This window comes from Mobula birostris, chromosome 26 (assembly GCF_030028105.1).
Source record: "Mobula birostris isolate sMobBir1 chromosome 26, sMobBir1.hap1, whole genome shotgun sequence".
Lineage (NCBI taxonomy): Eukaryota > Metazoa > Chordata > Chondrichthyes > Myliobatiformes > Myliobatidae > Mobula > Mobula birostris.
The window spans coordinates 32,760,661-32,773,118 of record NC_092395.1 but is presented as its reverse complement, the minus strand read 5'-3'; the positions used below and the strand labels follow the sequence as shown (position 1 = coordinate 32,773,118).

Below are 12,458 nucleotides of genomic sequence, written 5' to 3'. Positions count from 1 at the left end.
AGCAAATTGGGCTGGTCTCTCCTTACGGTCTGGGGCCTGATTCATTATCATCTCCTGGGATTTCCAGGGGATGTATACTCCAATTGTTGGTGGTTGGGCATTGCTGTTGGGGACTCAGTTAGATTCCTCCAAGCTTATCACAAAGTTCAGACTGAACCTCTCCAGAACCCCCTGGCCAGGATCCCCTCCGGATCTGTCTCCTGGGATTCAACTTTACTCGCTCTGCCACATTCGATCTTTCGGGGGCCTGGTATGGTGGTGGGGGTGGCACGGTTGGTTGTGGCACTTCTTTGGGGGGGTCGCAGCCTAGAGTAACATCCCCACTCCTCACCCCTATCAGTATCTTCGGAATCATCAAAAAGAGTCGGTATGCCAGACATAGGCTTGGGATCCCAATCAGGCCTCAGAGTTTTTCCACAACGCTGTCGTTCTAATCCTTCCTGTTTGTTCATATCAGCCTTTGCCTGTTTCCTCTGTTGTTCCTGTTCCCTTTTTCTCCTACAGTCTACCCACTCGCACTCCGCCTTTAAAGTTTCCCAACTCTTGGGAGTGCCGTCACCTGTACATACCTCTATTCCTCTATCACATGCATTGTTTCTCCAACTGGCCAGTAAGGTACCATTCCATTTAGTATCGGCTTTATCTTCCCAATCTTTGATTAATAATTTCCACTTTTTACCTCAATTCTTTCTCCAAATCAAATTTACTGCTTGTTCACAAGAGGTTATATCCCAAGTTCCACCCGGGGGCTATACACCGTTTCGCAATCACTCAGTTAGTGCAGCAATTAACATCCGAAGATCCTCTTCCTCATCTGGTATTTGCTCACACATACTCTGGAGGGGGTCTCCCTCCCTCCTTTATCCTGAACTTGTCCCATTTTACAAATTTCAACCGGCCATATTTTTGCTGCCGAGGTGAGAAATTTAACGGGCTGCCAGTCTCGTATCCTCATTGTCACATTTCAACCGGCCATATTCTGAGGCATGCGCAACCCTTTACTGAATTCGTCGGGCAGCGGCGACCACTTCTCCCAACCAGGACTCAAATCCCATACCAAGCATAATACAGAATAGCCAATATCACCCGCAGCAACCTCACAAAAATAACTGCTAGCCTTATTCTCCGTTAATACTTCACAAAAATAACTGCTTACCTTATTCTTCCTGGTCTGGGTGGTTCGCTGGATCCCGTCAAGTTACAAATTTTGATGGGCGAGGGGCAGAACGCCTGACTGGACACAAGAAGTGGCCAGCGGTAAAACGCCTCAGAGAGCCCTATCACTCAGTTGTGTTCGATTCAAACCCTCGGTCGCTTACTCAGCCCAGAGAAACGTTCCCCATGTTGGGATCCGAGTCACGGCACCAAATGTAAACTTAAATTTGCCGGACCAAATAACCACACCACACACAAGTCTTTATTTTAACCTTTCACCAGTTTACTTGTTCGAACTCAGCCGGCGAGAAAGAACTCTGAGCCGATCATCAGAAAGACAGAGCATCCTTTTCTCCCTCCCCGGCGGCTCGCAACGAGCTTTCTGTCTAACACTCAGAAACATGACAATTTATAGAACTGGCGAAACACGGAACAGTCAGTTTCATAGCTATTCCCACCAAATCAGATATAGCAAAACTTAATTAATTAGATAAGAGAGTACACTAAATCACGGGTTTTAATTACTGACTTGCCTTATCAGTAAAACTTGAATAGACAAAGGTGGGAACATAGATCAGTGATGTGACATTGTGGTGCATAATGTATGCAACCTATGTGAATACAGCCCACGGGTCATTCTCAAAGGGACAGCTGTGAGTTGTTAATCTAAACAAACTGAAGGCAGTTTTTTTTCAGTCAAGGGCAGTCTCTGCAACTTTTCACAGAACAGAGTATACACAAGCTGGCACTTAATTTTAACCCACTATTTACCAGAATCAGAGGATCATTTCTTATGTCCCCCAATCCCCTTAAAATTTCATCACTGAGGTATAAAAAGTATACGGCCACATTAATGGAGCTATATTATAGACCACCCAACAGTCCATGTGATCTAGAGGAAACGAATTTGTAGAGAGATCGGAGACTGCTGCAAGAAACAGAAAGATTGTGATTGTAGGTGATTTTAACTATCCATATGTTGACTGGGAGTCCCTTACTGTAAAAGGACCAGATGGGATAGAGTTTGTCAAATATGTTCAGGAAGGTTTTCTCAATCAGTACACAGAAGTCCCAAGAGAGTATGTAATACTTTATGTCCTATTAAGAAATGAGGCAGGGCAGGTGACACAAGTTTGTGTAGAGGAACACTTTGCATCTAATGATAATAATGCCATTTGTTTCAAGGTAATTATGGAAAACAATAGGTCTGGTCCTCAGGTTGAGGTTCTAAATTGGAGAAAGGCCAATTTTGACGCCATCAGAAAGGACCCGACAAGTGTGGATTGGGATAGGCTGTTTTCTGGCAAAGGTGAACTTGGTAAGTGGGACGCTGTCAAAAGTGAAATTTTGTGAGTACAAAGCTTACATGTGCCTATCAGAATAAAAGGTGAGGATAAGAGGTTTAGCGAACCTCGGTGTTCGAAAGAAATTGAGGCCCTGATTAAGGGGAAAAAAAAATGTATTGCAGCTATGGACAGGTAGGAACAAATGAGGTACTTGAGGAGTATAAAGAAATGCAAGGGAACACTTAAAAAAGAAATCAGAAGGGCTAAAAGAAGGCATGACGTTCCTTGAGCAAGCAAAATGACGGAAAATCCTAAGGGCTTCTACACATTTGTTAATAGCAAAAGGATTGCAAGGGACAAAATTGGTCCTCTGGAAGATCAGAATAGTAATCCATGTGTGGAGTTAAAGAGATGGAGGAGATCTTAAATGGACTTTTTACATCTGTATTTACTCAGAAGATGGACACAAAGTCTATAGAAGTGAAGCAAAGCAGCAGGAAATTATAGACCAGAAAGTTATTGGAAGGTATTCTAAGGGATCAAATATACGAGTACTTGGACAGTTCAGGGTTTGATTAAAGGTAATCAGCATGGCTTTGCGTGTGATAGGTCGTGTCTAACCAATCTCAGAGTTTTGAGGATATTAGCAGGAAAGTTGATGAAGACAAGGCAGTGGATGTTGTCTACATCGACTTTAGCAAGACACTTGATAAGTTCCCACATGGAAGGCTGGTCAAGAAGGTTCCATCACTTGGCATTTAAGATGAGGTAGTAAAATGGATTAGATATCGGCTTTGTGGGAGAAGCCAGAGACTGGTAGTAGATGGTTGCCTCTCTGATTGGAGGCCTGTGACTAGTGGAGTGCCGCAGGGATTGGTGCTGTGTTAGTTGTTGTTTGTCATCTATATCAATGATCTGGATGATAATGAGGTTAACTAGATCAGTAAATGTGATGATACCAAGAATGGGGGTGTAGTCTTCCTCGCTGTCTACTATCAAAGCTTGCAGCAGGACCTGGACCAGCCAGATTAATGGCAGATGGAATTTAATGCAGCCAAATGTGAGGTGTTGCACCTGGGGAGGGCCAATCAGGTAGGTCCTACACAGTGAGCGGTAGGGCACTGAGAAGTGCAGTAGAACAAAGGGATCTGGGAATAAAGGTCCATAATTCATTGCAAGTGGCATCAGGTAGATAGGATCGTGAAGAAAGCTTTAGGCACTTTGGCCTTCATAGATCAAAGTATTGAGTACAGAGTTGGGATGTTATGTTGAAGTTGTATAAGACGTTGGTGAGGCCTAATTTGGAGTACTGTGGGCAGTTCTAGTCACCTGCTTACAGGAAAGATGTAAATAAGGTTAGAAGAGTACAGAGAAAATTTGCAAGGGTGTTACCAGGACTTAAGGACACGAGTTGTAGGAAAGACTGATTAAGTTAGGACTTTATTCTCTAGAACGTTCAAGATCGAGGGGAGATTTGATAGAGTGACAAAATTATGAAGGGTATAGACAGGGCAAATGCCAGCAGGCTTCTTCCACTGAGATTTGGTGAGACATGAGGTCGTGCGTTAAGGGTGAAAGGTGAAACATATAAAGGAAACATGAGGGTGAAGAGAGTGTGGAACAAGCTGCCAGCACAAGTGGTGGATGTGATTTTGATTTCAATGTTTAAGACAAGATTGGATAGATACATGGATGGGAGGGGAATGGAGGGCTATGGTTTGGGTGCAGGTCAATGGGACTAGGCAGTTTAAATGGTTTGATATTAACTAGATGGGCCAAAGGGCCTGTTTCTGTGCTGTAGCTTTCTCTGACTCCATGGATATATAGCATTAAGTCCAATAGAACAAACAGAAAAAAATCTCAATCTTGCAGTCAATGTGAAAAAATTACACAGTATTGCAGAGTTTAAAAATAAATTAAGGAATGATCTGAAGACCTTAAAAGGGAAAATAAGTGCTTTCTTCTTTTAGTAAGATGAACAGTGGATAACTGGAAAACTAAGGACTAAATCAGCTTCATACACTTTAGCAGAAACAGTATCATTACTTTTTTTTTTAGCTACAATATACATCCAATATGTACAATGAAATCATGCTAAAAATGCCTTAAAAGGGCAACTTCAAAAGAAACACAAACAACAATCAACGCATTAGGGCAGGATTTTGAATTCAACCCAAGAATTGAATTATAATTAGAGTCATTATTTCCTGCAGTAATGCTGGAAATGCTTAAGTTTGTGCAAAGTATCACATGCTTCGGACTAATATAATTGGTCTGTAAGCAGACTAAATGAAAATGTACTTTTTTGCCCGGCAACATGGAAGTCAGATGTTGCATCTGATCACCCATTTCATCACTTAACTCAGGCCCCTCAGCTTTAACATACCTTCCCCAATGAATGGGGTTAATGGAAATTGGAAAGTTTAGTTAATTTTTTTTCTTTTATTTAATGATGCTTTTAGTTCATGGATATCAATTAAATATTTTACTTTGCTGATTATTATTTTAAGCCTTCCAGCCAGTGTTTTTTTCCTCTATCAAACACATTTAATAGTAGTGAAGTGGATTCTAATAGCAACGAGCTGCCAAAAAAGCATCAGAGGAGTCTGAACTAAAGTCTTAGGACACATCATCTGAGACTCAACCACCACTTACAAGTCACTCCACTTCATAGAACAGCCACAGCATCAAGGTGTAGATCTTGATTTAAACTGCAGGACCACATAAATGTGAAAATGAGATAAGCACAAGACAAACAGTGCCAAATTGTTTTGAAATACATAATATCTTACTCAGACAACAATCAAAATAATTGCAAATAGTCCCAAAAATATTCAAGAGAAATGTAACAAGATCATTGGGGGGGGGGGGGGGAGAAAGCACCGCTGGTCAGGGTCGACCATGGATGTTGCGTCCTATCTGTCTACGTTGTTGGTACACTAGCCAGTATGCAAGGCAGGGCAGTACAACATGCAGAGCAAAATGTTGCCAATGCAGCAGGCTCCCCTTCTCCACATCGCTGATGAATCTAAGGACCGACAGACATTGATACAGTTTGACACCAGTGGCATCACAGAAGTTGTCAGTCAGCATTGAACTCAACATAGGACTGCCTTAAGGATTCCAACTCTGGACTTTTACCCTTGGGGTTTACTCCCAAATCCTTCGTTATGAGATAGTATAGCCACAAGGCAGCAGAGGTTTGAGATGAGAGCTTTCCTTCTCCCACATGAGCTGCCAACCACGCTGGCAAACCCCATCTGCCTGGAGCGACTGGTTTTAAGGTGTCAGTAACCCAACTTTGCCCTTCTCCTGTCAGAAGAAATGATTTTACCAGGCTTAATAGCTAAGTGACATGTGAAGGCCAGACACTATCTGAGCCGCACGCCATTGTGAGCATTTACTAGGCAGTGGGAGCTTACCCCACTACTCACAACACCCCCTTCCCTCAGCTATGACAACCTTAAACAACAAGATAATAACTATATCAAAAACCAAACTGAAAATTGCAAACCAAAGTATCACAACCAACTGGAAAACTTGAGAGTTCCTTTAAGAATGATAGATACAAACATAAAGAAACAATAATTAGAGATGTGAAAGAGATAGTCATTTTTTGGAATAGGATGTTAATACAAGAATTTTCAAAATGAAGAGGGAATAGCAGACTGAAAATAAGGGAAGCTCATTTTGTAAAAAAACATTAGCTGTTAGTTTAATTCATTAATCTTAGACCTGCAGGGGTAAAATTAGGTCATAAAAAGGGCAGTGAAAATATTTTTCTTTTTAAAAAAATAAAATACTTATGTTAGTAAAGAAATCTGGCTATCCCCTGGCATTACCATTACCAAGTAACCCACTATCAACACAACAGATGTCACTATTGTCCATAGTTAAGTGGAATAGTCATATAAACACTGTGGTTAGGACAGGAGGACAGAGACTAGGTATTCAACAGCAAGTGACTCACCTCCTGGTAGCCCAGTACTACCCTTGTTAAATCATTCTAGTACAAGTCAAAAATGTTATGAAATATTCGCCACTTTCCTGGGTCCGTACAGCTCGAAAAAGTCACCAGAATGCGGCCACAGCAGGTATTTTCTACAAAGTGCACTAGCATTCTTTACCAAAGCTACTCCCAAACACACAATCTCTTCTGCCAAGGACGATAAAGATGTATGGCAAATGGAACATCACCTATCAGTAGGGTCTCCTCCGAGTCACATGCTATCCTGGCTAGAAAGAATAACTGCAACAGACATTGATCCTGAATTTACGTCTTGCTAGTTTGTATCTTTGTTATGTTTTCTTTTAAATTAAGCAGTGGTAGTCCAGATTATTGTTTCAATTCTGTTTATTATTTTATGTACTTTATAGAACAGACACCTCTATGATAGGGGTCCCCAACCTTTTTGTACTGCGGACCAGTTTAATATTGACAATATTCTTGTGGACCGGCTGACCCGGCCGGTGGGGGGGGGGGTGCTCGGGGGGGGTAGGGTTGCCAATATACAAGAGTAGCAGTCAAATACGTTGTGTTTACCCAGAGAAAGACTACAATGACCATGAAGCCTTGTGCAGGCACCAGTGCGCATGCGTATACCTGCCGATTTTTTTCCTGCAAATTGTTTTTGGCGATTCTGTTCGGGGGGGGGGGGTGTTAATCACAACCGGAATATAGGTGATAAGTGGCTAACACACTGAATTTCATTTCTAAACGGGTTTATCTAACGAATTTAATATTAAACACACAGCGCATATTTTCCTCGCATGAATATAGTGATAAGTCAATTATCAGGGGAGCCTGAAGTAAGTGTTGAACGAACTTCCAGTAGAAGTGGTAGAGGCAGGTTTTGGTATTATCATTTAAAGAAAAATTGGATAGGCATATGGACAGGAAAGGAATGGAGTGTTATGGACTGAGTGCAGGTCGGTGGGACTAGGTGAGAGTAGAGTTTGGCACGGACTAAAAGGGCAGAGATGGCCTGTTTCTGCGCTGTAATTGTTATATGGTTATATAAGTCACTTATAAGTCAACAGCATCATAACATTTTAAGTAACGTTTGGATATTAAACACACAGCACATATTTTCCCCATATGAACATATAAAATCATTGCAACACACCAATATCGCTGAATCAGTGGGAGCCCTGGGCTTGTTTTCCTGCAACAAGATGGTCCTATCAAGGGGTGATGGGAGATAGCGATACTTGAAGGGGGTTCCTTATGTCTAGTCTATTCCGCAATTTAGTTTTCATTGCATTCAATGCAGAAAACCCCGCTTCGCAGATATGTTGGAAATGGAAGCAACATTTTCAGTGCTTTCGTGGCTATCTCAGGATATTTAGCCTTGACTTTGATCCGGAATGCCGGCAGAGTCATTTGCAAGCTCGAGGAGTTGATCTCCTTCCCACACTGACATGGATGACACGCAGGTAATGACCTCTCATGCGTTTAAGCTCAACAGTGGGCGTGGCAAGGAATGAGGAAAGGTGCAGCTGACTCATATCGCCAAATCATATCGTTTCCTCGCAGCCTGGTAGCACATGCTTTGCGGCCCGGTCGTTGGGGGCCGCTGCTCTATGGGGTCTATTATGAGGGGTGATTGATAAGTTTGTGGCCCAAGGTAGAAGGAGTCAATTTTAGAAAAAATAGCACATTTATTTTTCAAGATAGTCCCCTTCTACATTTACACACTTAGTCCAGCGGTCGTGAAGCATACGGATCTTGGACCTCCAGAAAGTGTCCACTGCAGGGGTGATTATATGTTCGTGGCCTATGGTAGAAGAAGAGGAGTTATACGGCTCTTGTTACATGCACATGCAGTTCAACTCTTTCAGTGATTATGCAGAAAGTTTGAAGTTAATCACTCCTCTCCTTCTACCTTAGACCACGAACTTATCAATCACCCTTCGTAAATCTTATCCACGACATGGATGCACAACAATGAAGGAGGTTTGTTGGGGTCATATACTGTGTGCAGTGCTCCCGGTGTGGTCTCCTGTATAATCAGTGAGACCCGACGTAGATTGGGAGACCGCTTCACTGAGCATCTACATTCCATCCGCCAGAACAAGAGGGATCTCCCAGTGGCCACCCATTTTAATTCCATTTCCCTTTCCACTATGTTCATCCATGGCCTCCTCCACTCTCGTGATAAGGCCACACTTAGGTTGGAGGAACAACACCTCTGTTTGGGTAGCCTCCAACCTGATGGAATGAACATCGATTTCTCAAACTTCTAGTAATGCCTACCCACCCCCCCGTGTTATCTCTTTGCCTGCCCATCACCTCTCTCTGGTATTCCACCCCCCTCCTTTTTTTTCTTCCATGGCCTTTTGTCTCTTTCACCAATCAACTTCCTAGCTCTTTGCTTCATCCCTCCCCCTCCAAGTTTCACCTATTGCCTAGTGTTTTTCTCTCCCCTCTCCCTCGCCCCCCCCCACCTCTCAAATCTACTCCTCAGCTTTTTTTCTCCAGTCCTGCCAAAGGGTTTTGGCCTGAAACACAATTGTGCTTTTTTCCCCCCATAGATGCTGCCTAGCCTGCTGAGTTCCTCCAGCATTTTGTGTGTGTAGTTCATACTTCAAATGTTCAGTTTCATAGTCTCTAATGATACAGCCAAGAAATTCCTGTTCTTCTTGTAAAGTTTAATGGTGGTTGGCAGACCAACACAAGGTGTATTATCGCCATCTACTGAGTTGGAGTGTGGAGCAAAGAGACAGGAAGCATACCCACTATATTCCCCACCCCCCACCAAAACAAAACTCAAATAATATCAAAAAGTCTAATGCTTTTCAGAAACTCAAATACTTATATACATTACGATGACAGTGATTCGAACAAAATTTCCATGTTAAACTTTGCTTGTCTCAACGATCTCAATTAGATGTTTCCTTTGTACCTCACGGGAACTGCATTCAAACAATACATGCTGCACCATTTCTTGAAAAGTGCTCTCCCTACAGATGCCCATATCATACACATCAATTCTGAACAGGGAATTGTTCAACCTAGTATGTCCAATACGTAATTTAAGTATAACTTCTCCCTTTTTATACCCATATCCCAGTTGAATTCTCACCATCCTCTATATTTCATACAAATGCCATCCTTTCTTTTCTTTATCCCAACTTTGATTCCTCAGTAACTGTATATGCTTTTAATTATGGCTTTCATCTCCGCCTTATGCATAGGTACTACATTTATATCCTTAATTTTAAGTGATTCTTTGGCAAGAAGGTCTGCCACTTCATATCCTTAAGTGACAATCTGTAGAATTTTTCCTCCCTTTTATCTTAAATAATTGATCAATTGTTTTATCAATTATTTAAGATATGCTTGAAAATTAACCAATTTTCAAGCACATCTGAAAATGCATCTGGAAAGAGAAAACACAGATACATTCATATTCGACAATACTGCAGTGTTACAAATTTAATCCAATTATTTGTAATGATTTTCATTTATACTGTCATAACAATAGACTGAAATAAATTTTAAAAGTTTAAATCAAAATGCCAAACTTCATGTTAAAGCAGATAATTCAAGTTTGAAAAAACACACACAACGCTGGAGGAATTCAGCAGGCCAGGCAGCATCTATGGAAAACAGTCCAGTTGACGTTTCGGGCTAAGACATTTTGTGTGCATTGCTTGGATTTCCAGCATCTGCAGATTTTCTCTTGTTTGTAATTCAAGTTTGAAGCTCAATATTCAAAATATAAAACTTATTCTGCCAAACAATGTTAAAGATCTTATCCTATCAAAGAGCTGAACAATTTTCAATCAACATTCCAATCTTCACTCCTAATTATCAATTCTTCCAAAAGATCTTATGGCATGCCAAGCGACACAACACTATCTAGAATAACATTATTTACTCAGAAATACAAAATATAACCTCTTAAGAACTTCCTGTAGATGCTATTTGTTAAAAACATACTAGAAAAACTTTTGACTTAAAATAGACAACTGTAGTGGATGAATAACTTTAGCTGCAAAATAGTGCAAACAGTTTTTAATATTAGGCAAGGAGCCACCCTATATCTACATGCTGGCGGAAACAATTAACATTCAGCTAAACCCTAAGAAAAGTACTCCACATGACATTAGCTTAAATTCTGCTAGACCTAAACCGCAATATTGTCTGGATAATTTCCACTAAAATTTGCCAAATTAAACTTTTGATCTTTAGCCAAACATCCACTGTTTTTGAAATCTCCCTCAGCTTACAAAGGCTAAATTTACATTTTTCCCTAAAACATTTTAATATCATTAGTATTGAGGATAACACTTAAGATACAGATGCAAAAGAGAGAACTTTTAAAATATCTACATAAAATTGATAAATGTAGAGCCTCAATAATAATTTGGTTCAGCTCAAATAGTAACATTACAGGTTTGATAAATCAAGATTTGTAGATATTAAATTAATACTGAGTTTAACCCAGGATAGAAGGGAGGAAATAATCCCAGGTATATACACACAGCACAACAGCAAAGATGTTAAAACTATCCGTGCAAATCTGCTAATTACTTTTCACTAAAGATTTAACTCCATTAAGCACTTGTATGACAACCATTAAAACAATTAAATGCAAAGATAGTAACTTTAATCTCAATACAAATATGATCAGTTTTCTGTAACTCAAACTCTTTTGCTGATAATCCATAAGAAATAGTTTCACAGAAAACGCCAAAGAAAATTATTGTCATCGAGCATATTAACAATGTAATTCAGTAACTGCATATTGGTTGCAGACGTGCATAATTTATTGCACATGCTTAATACACACTGGATTTGGAGACATGGGTCAATTATATTCTCGCTTGCCTCGCTCCCACATTCATCGTTTAAAGAATGGGCAATATGTTTATATAAATGAACTGGAAATAACAACAGTCCATATATAATTTTGTCAATGCAATACTGTTTTAATAAAGTGATGACATTCATTGTGACCGTTTTGTAAATACATAAGTTCAATTAATACTACAATTGACATGATACAATTTAAAGTAAGATTTTAATCTTTTACCTACCTGTTTAAATTGCTCCTCGTACGTCCAGTCGGCCTGATCCTGGACTTGCTGCATCGGCGGGTGTGAGTGGTAAGGTAGCCCGGTTAGTGGGCGCCGCTGCCCCGGCTGACGATGATCCTCACTACAGTGGTGCATTCCCGGCTCTTCCTTTACTCCGCTGCTCCCTTCCTCGGCCATATCGTCCTCGAATTCCTCCTCTTCTCCCTCGTCGTCGTCGTCGTCCTCCTCCTCGGCAGCCATTTCTTCTTCAGGATCGGGATAACGCTGCTCCGTTGCCTCTTCCTCTCCCCCTTCCATCTCTTCTCCACCAGATAAGGCCTCGCTGCTCTCAGAAAGCCTCGGACTGTCGCCTCGTTCCATATCCAGTTCCCCTTGAGCGCCGCGCTGGGCCGAATCGTCAGCCCCCGCGGCTGCCGCTGCCGCTCTCATGGCGGCCAAAGCCGCGGCTTGCTGAGTGGCGATCTGCTGCTGCGCACTCGCCAGGTACTTCTCGCTGGAACCCTCAGCGGTTGATCCTCGGGGCTCGCGCTGCTCCATTTGAACCCGCTGCTGCTGCCCGGCCTGGAGCTGGACCCGTGCGCGCGGCGGCTGCTGCTGCTGCTCCTGGGGATGCTGCCGGGCCTCGAGCTCAAGCCGCGCACGCTGCTGCCTCTGCAGGTTTTCCATCACCGCCTGCAACTTCATGGCTTACGAGGGTGCCCCGCGCTTTCTCCGTCCCTGCACTCACTCTGTCAGACGGCGGACTTTGCAAGGAGACGATAATGGTAAAAAAAACACTAAGTCAACGGGTGGGGGGTGACTGACTAATACAAAGACCCGGTAACCAAGAGTCTCAACGAGTAAAGGGGGAGGGTGCAGAGAGATTCCACAACTTTTCATATAGATTGCTTTTCAGGTGTTGTGGTATCCCTGGGGCAGAAAAAAATGCTGTTAAGAATTCTGTTGTGAGGCAACGTCTTTCATCATGAAAAA

The 12,458-nt window shown here is 41.9% G+C and overlaps 1 protein-coding gene across 2 annotated transcripts in view; it reads right to left on the bottom strand.

The window, feature by feature from the left end:
* Positions 1–12,238, bottom strand: part of arid3a (AT-rich interactive domain 3A) — a 98,434-nt gene extending 86,196 nt beyond the window's left edge. For both annotated transcript variants that reach the window (XM_072244514.1, XM_072244515.1), the window contains exon 1: positions 11,487–12,238. In XM_072244514.1, coding sequence (XP_072100615.1) covers positions 11,487–12,170 — 684 coding nt within the window. In that variant the 5' untranslated portion in view covers positions 12,171–12,238. The remainder of the gene's footprint in view (positions 1–11,486) is intronic.
* Between the last annotated feature and the right edge of the window lie 220 nt (positions 12,239–12,458).